We start from the raw sequence: 22,555 nt of genomic DNA, 5'->3' as shown, positions 1-22,555 counted from the left end.
GATTTTTACAATATACATTGGGGTCTTAGAGGTAGAAATGCCATTAAATGGGGGTCCGTAGACTAATGGATGTCAAACTGGGGAGTCCTTGAAATTAAACGGGTTGAGAATCACTGCTAGAGCCGCACAGATCTTATGGGGGGTCCCTGGCATGTATTTTTCAAATGGGTCGGCGGGGCTAATTAGTGTCAATTTGGGGGTCCTTGACATGAAAAAGTTGGGGAACCAGTGCTGTATGGAGAATCATGTGTAAAGGACGAACGGGACAACTATAAAAAGCAAAGATTACGATTACAAATTGAGAATAAAACCAACAAAAAAAAAGGGCATGATTATGAGTATTTTCATAATATCGAGGCTTGTACAGGGCACATGCTTTGCATTGTATGTTTTGTGGAATAAATGGTCAACAGTGAATGGTAAAGTGGGTCTTTCTTTTTTTATTTTCAGTTATTACTTTCATTCAACACACCAGGCAGAAAGATTAAGCTGCTAAGTTAAGTTACATAATTGCATAAAATAACTTCTGTAACATTCACTTTTCCTAATCAAAAGGCTTTGCTTTAAATAGGATATTCCTCTTAAGCCTCTTAACCATACGATGAATTGCTAAAATAGTCACAATGTGAGCTTGTAGATTGGCTATTATATTTGACCTTTTTTTTTCCTTTTCATTTGGAAGGTTTTCAAGGTTGAAAGCAGTTAACCCATTTTTTAGACCTCAGGCCCATTCTAAAAACGTCTTTCTAAATCCTAACAGTTTTTCTGAAAAAACTTTACAGAATTGTCAACGTTCACTAAATAAATTATTTCTCAGCCGCAGTAGCCGGTTGAAACGTGAAATGAAACGGAAGTGCTTTCCCGTATTGAAAATGTATACCGACGGAGCCATTTTTCAACCTTATCTTCATATATCTAGACGTCGGTGCTTTTTGACCATTATAGATCTTTTAACTCGAGTGTAAAATGAAACGCGCTCGGTTAAATTATCGTTAAAACGTCTGAATTCCTTCATTTGCAAGAAGTCAACACAATTAGGAGAATGTAGAAGAATTGTTATTTTGATCAATGTTTGTCATCTGCCATCTAGCCCAGTGTTTTTTCCCAACCTTTTTCATATCAAGGCCCATTTCTTTTTTTTTTGAGCCACGGACGTCAACAGCCACAATTCTTTCTACATTCTCTAATCCATGTAGGCCTGATGTCGAAAAGTCTTCTGAAAGAATATATATTCAACGATTTTTCAAAAATAGCAGACCTACAAGCTCGTAGCGCGCCACCCGGTGGCTTGTAGGTCTGAGCTTGTAGGTCTGCTATTTTTCAATAGCTAAAGTATAACATAATGCTTAGTTAAAACACCAAAAGGGGTTCCCCGTCCAGAATGGGTTAATTGTGTAGACATCTTGTAAATTAAGTAATGCGGATGTTTATAACAATAATTTAACTCTTGTATTTAAAGAAATGTGGTTACCAACTCTCAACCATGTAGCTGGGGACCACCTGGATCTCATCAAATGGTTGACGTGGCTCGAATAAATAATGGACCTTCGACGTGAAAAAGGGTTGAAAACCACTGATACGATTGGTCGACACTAACGCTCATTTTAACCACGTCCGTCTACTTGCTATGTTTCTCAGAGGGCTGTGGTGGACAGTTCCGAAACTTGCCTTCCAGTGGCACCAACACCATCAGTGGCAGGTTTGGTCATTTCAAACCTTTTTTTTAATTCTTTAACCCATTCTGGGCGGGCGGGAACCCCTTTTGGTGTTTTAACTAAAGCATTATGTTATACTTTAGCTATTGAAAAATAGCAGGTCTACAAGCTCATAGCGCGCCACCGAGTGGCGCGCTACGAGCTTGTAGGTCTGCTATTTTTGAAAAATCGTAAAAATGCGGCACAAATCTTTGAATATAATATTCTTTCAGAAGACTTTTATTTATTTCGACGACAGGCCTAAAAAAACCGACTTCCCACAGAGCGAATAGAATACGCATCGATGAGGCTGTTGAGTATCAGGCAACCGACTTCCCACAGAGCGAATAGAATACCCATCGATGAGGCTGTTGAGTATCAGGCAACAGACTTCCCACAGAGCGAATAGAATACCCATCGATGAGGCTGTTGAGTGGCAGGCAAGGTATACGTGCTGTCCCAGGGCCCCGACTCTGACTGAGACACAGCGAGTAGATAGAAACGGAGCCAACGGGATGAATTAGCATCAGTATAAGAAGTAACCAATTACATTGAGATTGTTTTTTTGGAAGGACGATAAAGGCCTTTTCACTGAAACATTCAAAGACTTCAACGACAGCCTTCGATTGGGAGCGCATGTAGTGGTGGGCGATACGGTGATTAATATCGATTTTGCAGTTCCATACATCGTCTTACGGTCTAAAGTGGTCATTTACTTCGTTTTTTTAGTTTGTTACCTTGTCGGTCGTACCGTTAAGTAACTTAACACATTGTGTGCCCAAGACGTCCACAGACGTCCTGGGAATTACCGCTATGTGGTGCCCAGGACGTCTGTGGAAGTCTTTGAAAAAAAAAGTCAAAAATAACATCGGGCACCCTGGGTCACTATTTTGAAAATGTTGAAAGGGCACACAAAGTGTTTTAAGTAAAAAATAACCATAAAAACCAAACATGGGAAAAAAACAACCGTGATATTATATCTTTTCCACATCGCCCATCCCTATGACCACGACAAGAGTGCACTTCATTTAGCCCACGACAACAGGGCAACACTTTGGGTCACATGTGATTTTAAAGGAACTAAAAAAAAAGGGGGGGAAAAAAAAGATAATTAAAAAAAACAATAAAGCTAAACTAATTTTTTTAAGAGTGCATTTTCTGATGGTGCCTCCGGAGGTGGTAGTTCCGGGAGAAGCTGCGCGGACACTGCGTGCACTTGAACTTCCGCTGGCCCAGGTGCAGCATCTGGTGGGCCTTGAGGCTCTGCAGGCGGCTGAAGCTCTTGAAGCAGTTGGGGCAGTTGTGTGGCTTCACGCCCGTGTGCTTGCGCTCGTGGCGCTTCAGGTCGCCCGACTGGCGGAAGCTCTCGCCGCAGTGCGTGCACAGGTACGGCTTCTCGCCCGTGTGCGTCCTGGTGGTGTTTGGGGGAGGGGGGGGGGGGGGGTCAGATTAGTACACGATGATCGTCTGATCGCAGTCATTTGAGATAATCGCAATTGACCTTTTGTCAAGTCTCCCCGCCTGTGGTTTTGCCCCTCTTCGCACCCATTGGTTCCAGTTTCGTGGTTGGACAAAACAATCCTTCTCTCTCCATCCACTACTATTGAAATAACGTGTTTTTCAGTTGCTTCGAATTGATATTCTGTGCATTCAATTCTTATTTTAAACTTGGTGTCAGTGAAAAGGAACGTCACAGGTGCAGCATGGTGACTGGGCATATCATGTTTGTTTTTAGTTTTTCCCCATAAATGATGTTTTAGCAAATTCAACATAAACGGGGCAGAACAAGGCAGGGAGGGCCTGCTGGTTAGTCCGCCAGGGACCAATCAGATGGCTGACAAACGGTGAATTGTTCGGTCTATAGCCTAAGGATAACATGGGTTGGACAAACCTCTACAACAAATGTCACACGCACATTTTTCCAGTGCATACAGCAGGCCTTGTTGGCAGATTTGGAAGAGATTTTGAAGGTCTGGTTCCAATAATGAACCAGTGTTTAATGTGTAAAATCCATGGTATTTACATTGGAATGAATGAGCCCGGCTGGAAAGTGTCCAAGTGGGAGTTTCTTAACTCATCCATCGCCATTAGGGGGCGCCAAAAGGCCCTGACCGCCACCATATATCTTTTATTTTATTTTATATATTTTTATTTTTTTCAAAAAAAAAGTCTAAAAAAAAAAACTAAAACTTTTTTTTTTTTTTTACCATGTTATAAAACACGAAAAACACGTCCTTGGCGCTCCAGGACATCATGAAAAAGAAGTTAAATAAGTCCTTGGCGATGGATGAGTGGTAGAGGGCAGGGCTTTGCTAAAAGGTGAATTGTGTCCATGTTCATACACAAAAAAGCAGAAATAATCATCTACAAACTTGTAGATCTGCTATTTTCGCAATTTTTTTCAACATTTATAAACCCATTTGGACTTGAGGTAGATTCTTCTAAATAATGACCTATGTTTTCTGAATAACGTACAAATATGTCATATCTATCGTGCACTGTTTTATTGCAAAGCCTAAAAGCCAAACGGAAATGTAATTTCTATTAATATTAAATGTTCAAAGCCAAAAAAACAAACACGTAAATCGTTAACTATTTGCGCGACAATTAATCGTCAACTTAACCCATTTTGGGCGGGAACCCCTTTTGGTGTTTTAAAGCATTATGTTATACTTTAGCTATTGAAAAATAGCAGATCTACAAGCTCATAGCCGCGCTATGAACTTGTAGGTCTGCTATTTTTTGAAAAATCATGAAAATGTGCCTCAAATCTTTGAATATACATTGTTAGAGTGAACATTTTAACTCAAATCTTTGCTTCTGGGGGGGTCCCTGGAACAACATATTTTCAAATGCTGGGCGGAGGCATATTACATATAATTTTTGGGGGTCCTTGACATGAAATATTCAGCACCACTGATACAGAACCATAAGGTTTTTCAGAAAACTGTCAGGATTTAGAAGAGAATAGATTTACAAGATTTTTTAAATTTCGATGTCAGGCCTAAATGTGTTAAAACTGTGTAAATATGTTGACAACCCCCCCCTACAGTACGGTACCTGATGTGCACGTTGAGCTGGCCCACGTAGGAGAAGCCCTTTCCGCAGTGGGGACATTTGTATGGTTTCTCTCCGGTGTGGATGCGTTGGTGCTGCTTGAGGCCGTAGTGGTTGGAGAAACCCTTCCCACAGTCCGTGCACAGGAACACCACGCGCAGCTCCTGGAAGCAGGGATGGAGGTACCCATTGATATTTTTAAAAAAAATAGATGACTCATTGGCCAGTTCATTGGAGCGACGTGTCTCCAATGAAGGCAGGAAGTCAAGCGGAAGTGCTGAAGGCTTTTTATTTTTTTAACAAATCTTTATAATGACATACAATAGCCTACCTACATTACAATACAAACCAAGACAAACAACAAAGTTATTGATACAACATCAGAGCCAGGGGAGCAGAAAACATTAAAGAGTGAACACAAGGCAACAGTTCTCCGCAGCTTTCTTATTTTAGAAGTGCTGAAGGCACGCTGCGTCGCTGCCCAAGTGACGTCACTCACTTGGACAGCGAGAGACTACTCCATGTCTCTCGCTGTCACTCAAGTGACTACTGGCCAGTGGCCAATCACAGCGCGTCTTTTCCGGGACTTATGTTACGCACGCGGAAGCTTCACAAGCTTCGCAAGGAATCTCGGGAAAATTGTGCCTTCAATTTTGACACGCACCTCAGAGCCGGAAAGGGCGTCTATACGTTTATCTGTCTATGGATGTACCCATGAGACATTTGGCCGATATCCATATCCGATCGATAACCGATGTTGTCGATATGATCTGATTCTGTATTAAAAAAGATATTATAATTTTGTCCATTCTGATAAAAGCCTTATAAACTAAGGAATTATTCCAAAACTAGGGATGCAACGTTATTGAAATGTTGGCCCATATACACAACATAAACAGCTTGAAAGTAGTATTTATTTTATTTAAAAATCTTCCAACTTGTTGACTCTTTCGAAAGCTTCCCCAGAAAACACAGATATAATTTGCAGCCTTAATCACCGCAAAAGGCTTTTTCAGGCTTTTAAATTAAAATTTTCAACAGAATTATTATAAAATAAAATATCTGCAAAAAATAATCTATACATTTTGATATCGATTCGATACCAATATTGCATTCTAAGGCCAACTTCTTCCGATACCGAGCATGGCTGTCTTAACATGTGAGTAAAAGCAAAAAAAAATATTATTTGTAATTACTGGATTAAATGAAATTAAAGAAAGACATCGTTCTGCCAAAGGCAGGTTGTGGAGAGAAGGACGAGGTCCCACGTGCTTGGCATGTTGTGTTAAACCAAGCATCTCGTTTTGGAATACACGCTTCTTAAAGGGGCATTCCACTCATTTTCAACATTTTACTATGTCATTAATATACCTTAGAGCTGTTGTGTGGAAATAATAAAAACGTCCCCCCATTCTGTGTTTGCTAGAACTAGAGGTCTGAAAAAAATCATTAACATGGTGAAACACATCTTGATGATGTCATCAAGATGTGTTTCACCATGTTAATGATTTTTTCCATAATTACAGTTCTAGGAAACACAGAATGGGGGGACTTTTTTATTATTTCCACACAACAGCTCTAAGGTATATTAATGACATAGTAAAATGTTGAAAATGGGTGGTTTTCCCTTGTGGCCAAGCCTAATTAACAGTGGATTGATTCTTCAGCCAGCATTTTTCAAATGTTTAATTTGTCTTTTTAATGCCAATAGAAAAATCCGCGATATACACACTATATCTCATTCTGACGGGGCAAGACCATAGTATTGGGACAATCAGTCCTGATGGTGGCGGTAACGTCACCATTTTGCCGATTCTGACCAAAAGGAGTGAGTGAACGATGACCACATCCGGTTAGGATCAAAATATCCGGCAGTAGCTTTGCTAGTGTGCCACAATGGAAGATGTCCGGAATGCTAAGCTATCATCGTCTTTTTCATAACTAAGTCAAATTAAGCTCTAATCAAGCCCAAAACATCGCATTTTACGCAGCGATGCATGCGCGATCACGCGCGTGCGCGATCGACCGTGCACGCACGGATTTTCGGCCGGTTTTAGGAAGATTACATCGGCCGTTAGCAAAATTAGCTAAAAAATGCTAAATTTTGCGACAATAAGCTCCCGATTATTGGGAATCAATCGATTACGTCAATTACGTCAGTGGCCATAAGGGATTTATTGATTTCATTACGTCAATTACGTCACTGGCCATAAACCAGTTAAGAGAGATCAGATGTGACAGCGCGAGGTAGTAATGGACGATGACTAATGATCAAAAAATAGCCGACCTACAAGCTCACAACACCTACAAGCTCACAACACCTACAAGCTCACAACACGTCGCAGCTTGTAGAAGCTCACAACACGTCGCAGCTTGTAGAAGCTCACAACACGTCGCAGCTTGTAGAAGCTCACAACACGTCGCAGCTTGTAGAAGCTCACAACACGTCGCAGCTTGTAGAAGCTCACAACACGTCGCAGCTTGTAGCTCGGCTATTTTCGGTGCGCAGCATGCTTTTCACATCCCTACCTGGAAGCAGTAGTGGGCTTTGAAGTCAAGTGTTGTTTTCGTCGACTAAAACTAAGACGAAAATATTCGTCGACTGCCTTTTTCCACTGACGAAAACTAAATGGAAACTACATAAAAACTAAGCTATGATGACTAAATATATTGACGATTTCGTCAAATAAAAACTAGACTAAAATGTTAGGAAGGGACAAGAGATCCAGTAGAAGTCATTTTACACTTTGTTGCATGCTGAAAATATCAGATCAACAAGCTCACAACGCGTCGCGTTGCGACACGTTCCAGGTGACTAAAATGTGACTGAAACTAAATGAAAACTATTGAAGAGACCGACTAAAACTAAAATGTGCTGCCAAAAACAACACTGCTTGGTGCTCACATAGGCCTTAATTGGAAGCAGGAGTGGGCCTTGAAGTGCTTGGGCGCTGAACGTAGGTCTTAAGGCTCATACATCGTCTGGATTTCGGTGGTTAGGTGACCACCGAACTACAACATGACGTCACGACGAGCCGCGTTGAAGAGCAAACCACCGCCACCGCTCCAGCCCTTCTCTGTTTTTACTCACCACCGCTCAACGTTATTTCAGCTCCGGTGGTCACCTCACCAACGAAAATCCAGACTATGAATAGGCCTTTATCTGGAAGCAGGAGTGGGCCTTGAAGTGCTTGACACTAGGGCATTCACTTCTAGTCATTTTTACTAGTTGACTAGTTGCCTAGTCGACTAGTTGTTTAACTACCTATTATGTAAAAAATAAAATAAATTAAAAAAATAAACTTTTTTTTTTTTTTTTTGGAAATAAATATTTGTACATTGAAAAACTGTACATGGTGACTATAACTATAATCTACCTGATCTTGAGGCCTACAAAATCGGGAAAAAAATAAACTTTTTTTTTCTTTTCTTATCAACTAGTCAACTAGTACCAACAAGGTCGACTAGTGGATTTACTAGTAAACTAGTCGACTAGTTGCTTAATGCCCTACTTGACGCTGAACGTAGGCCTTACCTGAAAGCAGGAGTGGGCCTTGAAGTGCTTGGTGCTGACGTAGGTCTTGCCGCAGTGCGGGCAGAGGTGGGGGTTGTCGGGGTCGTCGTCCGGCTGGTCGTCCTGCTCGTTGTGCGGCGAGGAGATGAACTCCACGGGGTGGTGCCGGCGCAGGTGCTTGCGCAGGTAGCTCTTCAGCGTGAAGGAGAACTCGCAGAAGTCGCAGGGGAAGAGCTCCGACGTGCAGTGGTGCCTCTCGCAGCGCTTGCTCTTCTGGTGAGACTTCAGGTTGCTGAGCTTCTTGAACACCTTCATGGGCAGGGATGTTGAAAAGTTAAAATTGCCGTTAAGAAATTCTTCAATTAATCCATTTTGACCCGAGATCAGATTCTAAAAATGTCTTCTACATCCTGACAGTTTTCTGAAAGAGCTATGTTTCTATGTCAGTCGTTCTTCGATTTTTCAAAAATAGCAGACCTACAAAGCTTCTATGAAAATCTTTGAATGCAGATTGTGGCCCCTAGATGTGTACATTTTTGGGAGCGTTTTACTCATGGCTGGCTGAATACGAAAACTTTAAAAAAAAGTAATACAAATTTAGAAATATTGCTTAAAGCAGCTTTAACAATTAATTGAAAGTTCTGCCGATCTATCATTGGGAGGTTTTCTGTGAATGTAATGCCGCCTATACGTGCGCACGGCAGAGGAAAGCCGAGGCACCCCACAGAAACGTCTCTGCTTTTGATCATACAAAGATGCCATTGCCTGGCCCTGTATCTCAAATGGTCAAATAAATATATAATATGCCTTTTGTATTCTTTCTGTATATCAGCAAAATGTAGATTTTTTATGTTAGACATTGAGAGAATTTATGATTCTTTTAAAAACTCTGCTTACCAACTAACCGGGTTAACCGATCCCATAAGGTTATCAATTAATGAATTGATGGCTAATTGACATCCCTACCTTTAGGCACTGGTCGCAGCTGTAGGAGGACCCCACGCCGTCCTTGTGCACCGTCTTCTCGTGCCTCTTGAGGAAGCCGGACTTCTTGAACTCCATGCCGCACTGGGCGCACACGTGCTTGACGTTGGCGGCGGTGCACTTGTGCGTCTTGAGCTCCTTCTGGCTCCCGTACGTGGTTTTACACTGATCACAGATGTACCACTTGCGCGGCTTCTTCCCTTTGGTGTTGGATTCCTCCACCACCTCCTCCTCCTCCTCTTCCTCCTCCTCTTCCTCCTCGCCCTTCTTCGTCTTCTTCTTCCTGCCGCCCTTACGTTTGGGAGCGATTCGCTTGGTTATGGCGGCGACTTTCGACCGCGCTCCCAGCCGCTGCGGTCTCCGTTTGGGCAGACTCTCTTCGGCTTCGGCTTCTTTCGCCTCGGAGGGATCCACGACGAAGTCCGGATCGTCGCCTTGATCGTCGTCGATGACGGGTTCGTCTTCGTCGTCGGGGACGGCGACGGGGTGCGCGTCGTCGGGGAGAGCGCCGTCCGCGTCGGGGAGAGCGATGACCGCGATGGGGACGGCGTTGACGGCGTTTCCGTCCGGGTCTTGAGCGTCGATAACGACGGCGTCTCCTCCTCCCACCTCCACAGGCGGCACCACCACCACCTCCTGGCACTCGGGGTGAACCAGGTTGGTGTGATGCCTGAGGGAGTCCTCGGTGCAGAAGGTCAGGATGCACGGCGCGCACCAGAAGCCGCTCCGCTTGTGGCTCCGCTTGACGTTGTGCGCCTTGAGGTGGCGCGCCAGGTCGTGGTGCTGGCCGAAGCTCTTGCGGCACACCGTGCAGACGTAGGGCCGCACGCCGTTGTGCACCGTCAGCTTGTGCTTCTTCAGGTAGCCCTGGTGGTGGCGGCGTGGAATAAAAGCAAACAAAATAAATAAAACCTCATGACTGAAAATGACCGATGAGGACGATTCTACAAATGTCTGACAGTTTTCAGAAGAACCTCTGTTTCTATGTCAGTGGTGCTCAACCTTTTTCCATGTCAAGGACCCCCAGAATTATCTGTATTTGGCTGCGGACCCCCATCTGAAAATGTGTGTTCCAGGGACCCTCCACAAGCAAAGATATGAGTTAAAAACGTTCGCTGTGAAAGCATTATATTCAAAGATTTGCACCACATTTTCATGATTTTTCAAAAATGGCAGACCTACATTCTGTAATTGTGTAAACTTCTTGTAAATTAATAATGCAGATGTTTAACAATAATGTAACTCGCTAAATTGAAACCAAATGGGTCCATTTGGTTTCATTTTACACTCTCAAGCATTAAAAGAGGATTTAGTTACCAACTCTCCATCATTTAGCTGGGGACCACCTGGAACCCCCTCAAGGACCACTGGTGGTCCCCGGGTCACTGGTTGAAAAACCACTGACACCTTAAAACAACTAATGACGAAACATAGCAGATCTACAAGCTCACAACACGTCGCGCTGAGCTTGTAGATCGGCCATTTTCGGTTGCGCAGCATGCTTCCAACAGAAGACGCGCTGTGGGCTTCTAAATGGACGATGGAATCCCAACATACCTGGTGGGTGAAGCTCTTCCCGCACTCCGTACACAAGTTGTCGGCAATCTTCTTCTGCCTCATCTTCTTGGCCGGCGTTTCCGCCTGCTGCCGCTCGTGTTCCTCGTCGGGGTAATCCTCCATGACGACGTCGCCGTCGTTATCCATGTCGTCGTCCAGTCCTCCTCCTCCCACCTCCGGCTCGTCGGTCCCGCCGTGCTCCGTGTGATGATTGTCTTCGTTCCTGTCCAGCTGGTAAACGGTGGTGGTGGTGGCGTGGCTCTGCTCGCCGCCGCCTGCTCTGATCACCGAGGACGTGACCTTCTTGTGAACCAGCTGGTGGCGGAGCAGGCCCGACGCCTGGCTAAAGCTCCGCCGACACAGCGGGCAGCAGTACGGCCTCTTGTTGGAGTGCACGCAGCGCTGGTGCCTGGCGATAAAGGGGGTGGGGGCGATATGGAAAATAATATTATTTCATCAAAAACAAAATCAAGCAGTATCACATAATACACGATATTTTTTTTTGTGCAGTTGGGGAAAAAAGACAATCTTTTATTTTGTATTATATATCATTTTTATCCCAAGATTTTGTAACCCATTTTTCACCCGTGTCAATTATCTAATGTGATCCTGGGCTCTACACAACCTGGGGAGAGCAACGGACTTGAACTCATGCTTCCTTCATGCATGAGTGTCCAAATTGCTCCTTTGACAGAGGTCAGTTTCTGTGGTTAGCGCGTGGAAGGAACATGTTATTCCAACCAGTTCCTTTCCCTCCATCAGGCACCCCGGCTGGCCAGGGGGAGGCAGACGAAATCTTGGTGGCCCGGACGGTTAGCTCAACCGTCTGAGCACCTGGGCTGCAAACCAGCCGGACGGCATGCCGCGGGTTCGGCTCCCGAGCCCGACGGCCTTTGCCGCGTGTCACTCCCCATCTCTCTCCCCCTTTCCTGTCTAGTTACCGTACCCTATCAATAAAGGCAAAAAACGCCAATATACGGATCTCTGAATATATATATTCTTTCAGAGCGAACGTTTTTAACTCAAATCCTCGTTTCTGGGGGGGGAGGGGTCCCTGGAACATCAGATTTTGCAATGGGGTCTGTGGCCAAATACAGATCATTCTGGGGCTCCTCGAGTACCACCGACATAGAAACGTGGGTTTTTCAGAAAACTTTTAGGATTTAGAAGAATATTTTTTTAAATCGGCCTCAGTCCGAAAAGGATTAAGATATAGCACTGCAAAATCATACAATATGCATTCACTGTATCACGACATATAAATATGATATCTCTGAAAAGGCATATGGTGGAGAGTAGACGACATTTATCAGTATCACCACATGGCTCTCGCCCCCCTCACCTCGCCAGGTGGTGGTCGTACTTGAACGTCTTGCCGCAGTCGGCGCACAGCTTGCCCTTGTTGGCGGAGTCGTCCACCTCGTGGTCGTCCACGTTGAGGATGACCACCGACACGTCGTCGGCCGTGGCCGCCACCTCTTTCTTCTCGGGCGGCGGCGCGTGGAAGTAGTCCGTGTGTCGCTGCAGGTAGGTCTCCGTGGTGAAGGGCAGCTGACACTGGTCGCACGTGAAGTTATGGGAGCCCATGCCGGACGACGTGCTGGTCTCTGGAACAACATATGAGAGAGAGAGAGAGAGAGAGAGAGAGAGAGAGAGAGAGAGAGAGAGCAGGGGACACGAAGGTCACACTGTGTTCAACGACCTGTGAACCAGTGTCGTTTTTGGCAGCAAATTTCAATTTTAGTTTAGTCATAGTCTTTGGAATTGAAACTAAATGCCATGTCAACTAAATCTGCAGTTGATTTAGTCGACTAAAATGTATTTTGGCGGGCCTTGATGCCGTCGTAATGGCTGATTTTACACTTGCTGAAAATAGCTGATGTACAAGCTCACAACGTGTCGCAGCAACCGAGAGTATTGGATCTCTTGTCCACTAGTCCCTTCCTAACATTTTAGTCTAGTTTTCATTTCTTGACGAAATTGTCAGTATATTTAGTCTTAGTTTTGGTCATCATAGCTTAGTTTTAATTTAGTTTCCGTTTAGTTTTCCTCAGTGACGAAATAAACACGGCTGTGAACGGACCGCTTTCAACTTGGTGTCCCTCCCTATGGGGTATACTCCCAGATATACGCGACAAGGGGCGGCAAGATGTCGCTTAGAGCATGGGTCTCATCCGGGTTCTTTTTTTTCCTCCTCGATTAATTGTGCAGCACTAGTTTAACTCATTCTGGGCGGGAACCCCTTTTGGTGTTTTAAGCATTATGTTATACTTTAGCCATTGAAAAATAGCAGATCTACAAGCTCATAGCGCGCGCTACGAGCTTGTAGATTTGCTATTTTTGTAAAATCGTGAAAATGTGGTGCAAATCTTTTACTAGATATTCTTTCAGAGCAAACGTTTTTAACTCAAATCTTTGCTTCTGGGGGTTGTCCCTGGAACAACATATCTTCAGAAAGAGGTTGGTGGCCAATTGCATTTAATTCTGGGGGTCCTTGACCTGAAATATTTTGAGCAGCAATGACATAGTTTTTCCCCGAAAACTGTCATGATTTAGAAGACATTTGTAAAAAATGGAACTTAGGTCAAAATGGGTAATGTCATCATCTTACGTGTGGGCGTCTGCTTCATGAACCAGATCTGGTTCCATGCGGGGCTGAGGTGGTCGAGCAGCGTCTGGCTGGGCCACACCAGCAGCTCGTCTCCCTGCTGGATGGTCCTGCAGCAGTGGAACATCACGCTGTCCTTGTACTGCACGGCCAGCAGGTTCTTCTCGTGCTCGTTGCGAGCACAGTTCACATACCTGTGTTAAGAGTCGAGCGTTAGGCCTGGGCCATAGCTCAGTGGTCCAGGCACCTTGGCTGGCAATCCAGTCTGGCAGTGTGCCACGGGTTCGACTCCCGATCCCGACGGCCTTTACGGCATGTCTTCCCCCCCCATCTCTCTCCCCATTTCCTGTCAGCCTACTGTCTGTCCCTCCATAAAAAAAATAAAAATAAAGGCGAAAGCCACAAAAAAAAAACATTAAAAAAAAGAAAAGAAAAAAAAGAAAAGAGTTGAGCGTTATTCATAGTCTAATATTTTCGGTGGTGAGGTGGGTGACCACCGAACTACGACATGACGTCACTGAGCCGCGGTGAAGAGCAAACCACCGCTCTCTCTCCCCGGCCCTTCTCTCTGTTTTTACTCACCATCCACTCCACGTTATTACAGCTCCGGTGGTCACCTCACCACCGGGGGGGCGGTGGTCACCTCACCACCGGGGGGCGGTGGTCACCTCACCACCGGAGCGGTGGTCACCTCACCACCGGGGGGCGGTGGTCACCTCACCACCGGGGGGCGGTGGTCACCTCACCACCGGGGCGGTGGTCAACTCACCACCGGGGCGGTGGTCACCTCACCACCGGAGCGGTGGTCACCTCACCACCGGAGCGGTGGTCAACTCACCACCGGGGCGGTGGTCACCTCACCACCGGGGCGGTGGTCACCTCACCACCGGGGCGGTGGTCACCCCACCACCGGGGCGGTGGTCACCCCACCACCGGGGCGGTGGTCACCCCACCACCGGGGCGGTGGTCACCCCACCACCGGGGCGGTGGTCACCTCACCACCGGGGCGGTGGTCACCTCACCACCGGGGCGGTGGTCACCTCACCACCGGGGCGGTGGTCACCTCACCACCGACAATCCAGACTATGAATGAGCCTTTAGACGGCCCGGGTTACAAATACTAATTACAATAAATTATACCCGTGTGTGTGAGAGACAACGGTTCACATACCTGGCTGTGTGTGAGAGACCACCACGTTACATATAATTCCAAAGATTGATTGACAACGCTGGCGAAGGCTTTACGCCGAAACACGTATGTTGTGCTGTCGGCTCTGCAGCATACTATGCAAATTATTAAAAAAATAATAAAAAGTGCCTTAAACTAAATGACGTGAGTCCGTGAGTGCTGGTATTCTCTTCTCAGAGATTTCTTGTACAAATAATTACAATGAATTCGTTAAATAACAGTAAACCCATAGAACAGTGGTTCTCAAACTGATCCTGGAAACAGTTGATAATCCACAAACTATTTACCTCATCCAGTTGGAATGCATTTCACTGGCACCATCAATGTACTCCCACTTGTCTTTACCTCTGCAAATCTACAGAAATACACAACAAGATATAAGATTAGGGTGTATATTACAGAAGGATGAGGCTGGCAGGGCACTGCGTCAGTCAAGTAAATTGACCCTATGGGAGCCAACCACAGGGCAAAGCCAGGACGGGAAAGAAGCGTACCACCTATGTAGACGTGCTGCGGCGTGACAGCTTGTCTAACAACACTGCAGAGCTCAAGAACCTGAATTTGTGGAGGGCAGCGATCCAGGAATCCCAAGTTGGTGTTGGCTAGACCTCACTCTCGCAGCAACTATTACATTCATATGATATCTATGATTGTACTAGTTTGGTTGGACCTATATTGTGCTATGCTTGCCAGTACATAAAACCATGACATTTATTAGGGGAACATAATTTTCATATAAAAAAGGTAAAAAGTATGATTATACCAGTCGGACCTATATGTACCTGTATGTGCTAAATCTGAAGATTAACTAACCATTATTTATAATTATACAATTACACGCCCCCCTAAAGTCTTGAATTCATGGGAGATTTTGCCGTTTCCGTCGCATTGCTAAACCAATACGGCCATCAAATTATTAAATTATAGGCTTAGGAATGCGACAAAAACAAATCTCTGTATTATACTTTACATACGACGTAGCACTCTATAGTGTATACTCATAGGTTCATTGTACAGAGATTCTACCGTTAGACGGATGTTAGTTTCTTAGCTTACTACTTCTTGATTAGGATTTTTTTAATGTATTTGATGTATTACCACGTGTTGTTGCTTACTGTAAATCGAAATAAAAAAATGTTCGCTCTGAAAGAATAAATATTCAAAGATTTGTGCCGCATTTTCACGATTTTTCAAAAATAGCAGACCTACAAGCTCGTAGCACGCCACTCGGTGGCGCGCTATGTATTTGTAGGTCTGCTATTTTTCAATAGCTAAAGTATAACATAATGGTTAGTTAAAACACCAAAAGGGGTTACCGCCCAGAATGGGTTAAGCGTCTGCTAAATGCATAAATTGTAAATTGATGTATAGTATAAAGTATATGATAATAAATAGCACAAGGTGCAGCCTGCCTCACCTCCCAGGAGTATTCGCTTCCCATGGCGTCCAGCCTGGAGGTCATCTCGCCCTCGTACGGTCCAAAGTGCATGCCCGGGGACACGGTGGGCCCCTGGTTGACCACGCCGAGCCCCGCGTTGGGGATGCTGGACCGGGCGATCATCAGGCCGTGGGGCAGGGAGAGCAGAGCCCTCTGGGGGCCGCCCATGATGGTGGGCGAGTCCAGGATGAAGGAGGGCCCGTTGATGGCGTTGGGGTCCGTCAGGTGCTGGTGTTGGAACATGGAGCGGCACTCGTTGCAGTCTGTGTCAAGAGGAGGAGGCGGGGTTAGGAGAAGCAACTCAAGATTTATGGACCTCGACGGACATCGATGGATAAGCAATCCATCCGCAGGAGATCACAGACCGCCTGAGGCATGATTTATTTTTATTTTTATCGTGACCGGAAGCGGCCATTAGTAGTCACACTAGCACTTTCAAGATTTTTCAAAAGTGTCCAAAAGAAATAGCAGATTAACAAGCTGCACGAAGTGACTCGCTGTGAGCTTTTCTGCTATTTTTGTTTTGAATTCAATAGCCAACACAAAAATCTGAAATGACACAGATGCTTTCTCGGATTAAAAAAAAGTAACAATACCACAATGTAGAAATACTCTGTATTTTGAACACTGGGCTTTTACCATAGCAGAATAACAAAGTATTGAGGTCAAAAGTAACACAAGTAAAAGGCAGATCTACAAGCGCACACTCACAGCTATTTTCTAAGTCTAGAAAGTAACTAGTAAGTAACTAGGGTTTTCAAAAGATTGTAGTGGAGTAAATAGATATACAATATTAACTAAGATGCTGTGAAATGAATAATGAATACATAAAGAAATGTCTTGCTTACAGAAGCCGTCGTCAAAGAAACCATCTCCTTCATGAACCATGGTGTCCAGCAGCTTCTGGATGGGAGTGTCGGTCGTTTCCATAACTGTACGCACACAAAGGTCAACACACAGAAAACAACGTTAGGAAATAAAGCCGAGATGGTTAATGTAACATCAGTAAAAAAGGTTGCGAACCAAATTGACATTTGCAGGTCTGTAACTCCAGGAGTGTACAAAATGAAACCTATAATACTCTTGGGAGTTGAGGGTCTCAAGATTAATTCCAATTTCCAAACCTTTTGCAGGAATTATTTCATGACTGTGGGAACTGTTATTAGAAGAACATGTGTTCTTCTTACCTGTAGTGGAGTGGATTTCTTCCGAGGCAATGACCTCCTCGGTTGCATCCACCCACACCTCCACGCCGCCTCGAGACATCTACGAACAACAACATCATCATCATTATCAGCAACGTCCTTCCTTCACACTGCCTCTACTGCACTGGTACTCACTTGTCTTGTTCATGTCTACCAAGACAGAACCCCAAATTATTATTATTATTTTTGTTTATGTTTTTTTTTTGTGGCTTTCGCCTTTATTCTATCTTTTTTATGGAGGGACAGACAGTAGGCTGACAGGAAATGGGGGAGAGAGATGGGGGGAAGACATGCAGTAAAGGCCGTCGGGATCGGGAGTCGAACCCGCGGCACACTGCCAGACTGGATTACCAGCCAAGGTGCCTGGACCACTGAGCCATGGCCCAGGCAGAACACCAAATTATTAATATTATGTGTAAACCTTAACCTAAATATGTCCATTGACAAAAAAAAAGGAAGGAGAAAAAAAACGGTTACTGCCCAGGATTCAGATTCAAAAACAGCAAACGCTTGTAGCAGATGGACAAGCTCAAAGCGTGTGGCTGCTTCACGCCATGTTGTGGCAATGCAATTCTGGATGATTTTGTGTGACACTGGCTGTAGTAATGATCATAAGTAGAGCATCGTTGAGTTACGGAAAAAAAACACAAGAAGTATGGAGTCGGTTTCTGCCCGACAGAGACGATATGCTTTTGAGCCGTGGTCGGACCCAACCTGAAAACAATTTGTGCCAGGCTGGGACTTGCGTCACTCGACATACAACATTTGTGTGTGCTGTTAAAATGTTTCATATTTCTTCAAGGTTCTTTTGAAAACAGCAGATCCACAATGAAGATCACACGCATCACTCGTGACGTGAGCTTGTAAATAGCCGATGTGTATAGTGTAACACCCGGGAATCGAACCCGGGTCTCCCGCATGGAAAGCTAACATCTTAACCACTAAGCCAAAGGGATATCCCTACGACTCCTGGGAGATATTAGACCTTATTCAGGCTGAGGCTGTGAGCCACTGCTATACGGCAAGACCCGTGACTAGATAAGTAACTGATTTTGATGCTATATTACTCTAACCCTTTGCTGGGGACCCCCTGGAATCCACCTCAAGGACCCCTGGGGGTCCATGACTCCCTCAACCACACTTTGAGAAACGCTGCTCTACTTGACATTACTACTGTAGAATCTATGTGAAGAACACAACACATCGTCATTACAATGTAGGCATTTAAGCAGACGCTCCTGTCCAGATAGATTTGACCAGTGGTCCAAATGGGACCCTTTTATAATGGGTCTGTATTCTGTTACATTGGTGCATTTGTTTCTGTGCACGTTACAATAAGCACTGCGGGGTTTTCCAGTGTAGATTGGTTACGGTTTGGTTTAGACTAGACACCAGAGTGATTTCAAGCAGTCAGATACCCCAGTCTGATATGTACTTGTACCACTTGGCCACTTTTTTACAAAGACAATATCGTGGGAACCCGATCTACACTGTATAATCAATCATGTTTATATAAGTCAAGAGTGCACAAATGGACCCGTAAAGCGTCCATTTGGTTCCATTTGCAAACGCTACAGGCCCGTAGAGGGGTCCATTCGGTGGTCCCTGGCCTGGACCACCCCCACGTTGAGAAACAGCGCGTTAAAATATCACCATCACATTAAATTGAAAATGTTCGATCTTGTTTACATTGCTCTGAATGCTACCCGTCTTGCTAACGTCACCAAGTTAGCTAAATAAACCACAAGCTACGAAGCTAACTTTAGCAGTCACTCAAAACCATTACAAAAACTATTATGCTGATTCATATTTACTTTGGTTATCAATAACGTCCTCCTTCTGTCACCATATGCTGTCCAGAGGGTCAGAGACAGTAGTATGCTACATTAATGATAAAAAAATGAGTTGTAAATGTGAAGCGCTTTGCTTTTAGCCGCCTTTTTATTTAGCTCCCTTCTTCAAGCAGCTCAGGGCGCAACCCCGGAAGTAAAAGCTTTGCTTTCCAAAATAATAAGACCTACCACTTCCGCTAACCGTTAAATAGTAATAATAGTATAATAATAACAATAACAAAAAAAACACATGTAATAACGTTTCTTAATATATATTTATATTTTCAAATCGATAAAACACGTAATTTATTATACTAATAAATATATTACAACAAAAGCGCGTGCGGTAAATAAATAAAAGTACGTCACTCAAGACATCGCCTCCCCTTTTTATTCCATAACTTATGTGCATTCGTCCAACAGATAACATTATTATATGTACGTTTCAAGCTTCATTATTAAACACGATGTATAACTTCCACCCACTCCCTAATGGTAATAATAATAATTATATGATGCTATATATTATAAATTATATGTCCCATCAAACACGGGCGCCGCTGGTGTAGTGGTATCATGCAAGATTCCCATTCTTGCGACCCGGGTTCGATTCCCGGGCGGCGCACTGATTTTCTTCCAATTTACAATTTTTTGATTTTAGATCCTTGTTGCATATGCGGCATTTCTGATTCAAATATACCCAAATCAATTAAATTCAAGTGAGTGTTGACATGAGAAAACATACGTTTACATTGGCAAAGCAATTAAGTGTCAAAACATAATCAAAATAGTTGCAAATTGATACAGTTGGAGGGGGTACAACATTGTGTAAAGTAAACAGTTAGAGTACCACAGACGAAAAACAGTCTAAGTCAAAATTTCATTCTGACCCCTCCACGAAAAGGCCTCGTTGTCCTGAACCCTTATCTATCATTTATACATTATGGATCAATAGTGTGGACTTAAACTGTTTTTCGTCTGTGGCATTACTGTCAAGCAAGCCAATCAATTAGTTTTGTATGCAATGGATGCGATCATGAGTGACGAGTGTTGTCCGGATTCGGAACCCGAGAGAGAAAAGCGAGTCCCGCTGTATCGCATGGCAGCATGGCTCATTAACAGTAAGTTCAAGTCTGAGTGAGTGACGAAACGGCGACACTTTGATCCAGTGTTGCCAAGTTAAGGTTTAGCGACATAAATAAGCAACCAGGATCTATGAAAAGAAGTGACCACATGAGCATGATTGATTGCTTGATTGATTGATTGGTTGTTTGAATACTTTAAATTTGATGTATCCCAGAGAAATGTGATGTCTCCCAGCCCCTCAAAAAGTATTACAAAATATTTATTAAAGAAAATCTTTTGAAATCAATATATTATTTATGCCCAGCCTTGTGTGTAAATGGTAAATAAAATGGTAAATGGTGCATTTATATAGCGCCTTTATCCAAGGCGCTTTACATAGATTGTGCATTACATTCACCCATTCACACACACATTCATACACCGATTGCGGCAGGAAGCCATGCAAGGTACCAACCAGCACATCGGGAGCAATTTGGGGTTCAGTGTCTTGCCCAAGGACACTTCGACATGTAGACAGGAGGAGCCGGGATTCGAACCGCCGACCCATGGATCATTGGACGACCTGCTCTACCTCCTGAGCCACAGTCGTGTGTGTACCCAATATTGATGATTTGATTTGCTGCCTGAGTTTGATTGAAGTATTTATTAACAGTTTGCAGAATGGTTACATTTCACATGAAAGCACAACTCAATACAAAGGCTGTATTTTTAGAGCAGCACAGGTAGCCAATAGTCAATATATTCAAACATGATATTGCATCGGCTATTTTCACAAAAATCTTGAATTTTCACGCCGATCACACATGACCCCAGAAGTCAGAAAAACTCAGAAAGACTTTATTGTCACACCTTAAAAACTTTACATTAAAAAAAAGTGAAATTCATTCATCAGGCCGGGCTACTCAGACTTGCAGTTCATTCAAAAATAAATCAACCTACACACAAAGCTGTGCATAGGAGGACTCAGGATTTAGCTTTGTTTATGCTCTGCTCTCATTAGTAGCCTATATAATCTGGGTTGGATTCACAAAATCACAAAATTGCACAAAACATGTTTTTTTGTTTAATAGTAATACATATTCATTTGGGGGTTTAACAACTAGCAGCTTTACCGAAAAAAACAAAACAAAATAAAAAATAAAACAAAAAAACAAGCCCAAAGTCGCTTATAATTAGCAAACATGGCAACCCCCTGAAGTGAAGCTCAGAGGGAAAAGCTTGTTTTCAGTTACACATGGCAACAACAAACAGCACCACCTGGCCCAACAGGCAGCCACACACACCACCCAGGGACATGATGTAAACTCTGAAGAAGAACAGCCAAACAAACATGAAAAGAAAACCAACATGAAGCTGTTTGAATGTAGAAAGGACGGACATTCTTCTGCCCACAATGAGGCCTACAACTACTCCTGTAAGAAGAAGACAGAAGAGTGCTGCTGCTGCAGCTCCTGTGGAACATCTTGTGTGTTTCCACCAGCCAAGCCTTGGGTCTCCACCATAGACTGTAAGAGGTTCTCCACCATAGACTGTAAGAGGGTCTCCTCCACCACCACGCAGTGGATGCAGAGGGCAGGAGACTCGTCTAAGACCAGGTTCCTCGCTGGCCTGCTGCTGCGTTGCACAAGCGTCTCTGTGCTGCAGAGAATACACAACGTGCTGCAGGTGACATCTGGGAAGGACTTCACTTACACCAGGTAAGCTTATTATTATTGTAGTTTTGTATTTTCTTGTAGTTTCAGCTAAGTTTCAGTTTATTATTATTATTATTATTATTATTATTATTATTATTATGGTGGGGGTCCCCACCATACAATACAATTAACTTTTAATAACGAATGAAAAAAGTTATAGTATTTGGCCTATAGTTTGTTGATTACCAACGCAACAAACTATAGGCCTATAGTAAAAGATTGGGCAAATATTGGCCAAACTATTGTGAACACAATATTTATCTCTGGAACCGAGAAACATAATGCCTCAACTCCGGTGGGGGGGGGGGTCCCCTGTTCAAATATGATTATTTTGGGGGGTCGTGGGTGTGGCCAGCGGTGGCCTGAGAAGGTTGAGTCACTCACTAGTCGGTGGCGAGATTCAAAAAGCTCAGACAACCGGGCTTAAAACTAGCATGGCCAATGGTTTATACATGAGATATAAGACTTAAGTCTTCGTCAATATCTATTACGATTTACGAGCTACTTTCTGCTAAAAAATGTCATGCCGTGATAATGTTTTCCAAGTGTTGGCGTTTGGAAGTACTCGTTTTCATTAACGCATCATGTTGCTGCTTCGATCCTCCTGCATGTGCACATCTGAAACATCTGGGCCGTTCAGTGACTTCCGATGAGCACTTCCAAACTCCAACACTTAAAGCTGCTATAAGCAATAATA

At 44.0% G+C, this 22,555-nt stretch overlaps 2 protein-coding genes across 3 annotated transcripts in view; one reads left to right on the top strand and one right to left on the bottom strand.

The window, feature by feature from the left end:
• Nucleotides 1–417: 417 nt before the first annotated feature.
• On the bottom strand, nucleotides 418–19,237 carry prdm9 (PR domain containing 9). 2 transcript variants are annotated; one of them, XR_013789575.1, is made up of 13 exons: nucleotides 19,061–19,237; nucleotides 17,229–17,307; nucleotides 16,890–16,973; nucleotides 16,021–16,304; nucleotides 14,891–14,958; nucleotides 13,418–13,608; nucleotides 12,149–12,413; nucleotides 10,807–11,215; nucleotides 9,232–10,116; nucleotides 8,287–8,574; nucleotides 4,755–4,915; nucleotides 1,340–3,105; nucleotides 418–1,265 (listed from the first exon to the last, which is right to left on the bottom strand). XR_013789575.1 is itself a non-coding variant. In XM_079532343.1 (12 exons), exons 2-12 carry the CDS (start codon nucleotides 17,305–17,307, stop codon nucleotides 2,838–2,840), a joined length of 2,982 nt encoding a protein of 993 aa, XP_079388469.1. In that variant the 5' UTR covers nucleotides 19,061–19,237; the 3' UTR covers nucleotides 418–2,837. The 2 variants fall into 2 exon arrangements, 1 of the variants encoding a protein (XP_079388469.1); XM_079532343.1 differs by having other exon boundaries at nucleotides 418–3,105.
• Nucleotides 19,238–21,455: 2,218 nt separating this feature from the next.
• The window catches only part of LOC306919535 (F-box and WD repeat domain containing protein 10B-like), a 42,548-nt gene continuing 41,448 nt past the window's right edge, over nucleotides 21,456–22,555 (top strand). Inside the window, exon 1 of the mRNA XM_079532298.1 lies at nucleotides 21,456–21,861. Coding sequence (XP_079388424.1) covers nucleotides 21,512–21,861 — 350 coding nt within the window. The 5' untranslated portion in view covers nucleotides 21,456–21,511. The remainder of the gene's footprint in view (nucleotides 21,862–22,555) is intronic.

Source organism: Electrona antarctica (assembly GCF_951216825.1).
Source record: "Electrona antarctica genome assembly, contig: scaffold_26, whole genome shotgun sequence".
Classification (NCBI taxonomy): Eukaryota; Metazoa; Chordata; class Actinopteri; order Myctophiformes; family Myctophidae; genus Electrona; species Electrona antarctica.
This window is presented reverse-complemented; position numbering and strand designations above follow the sequence as displayed.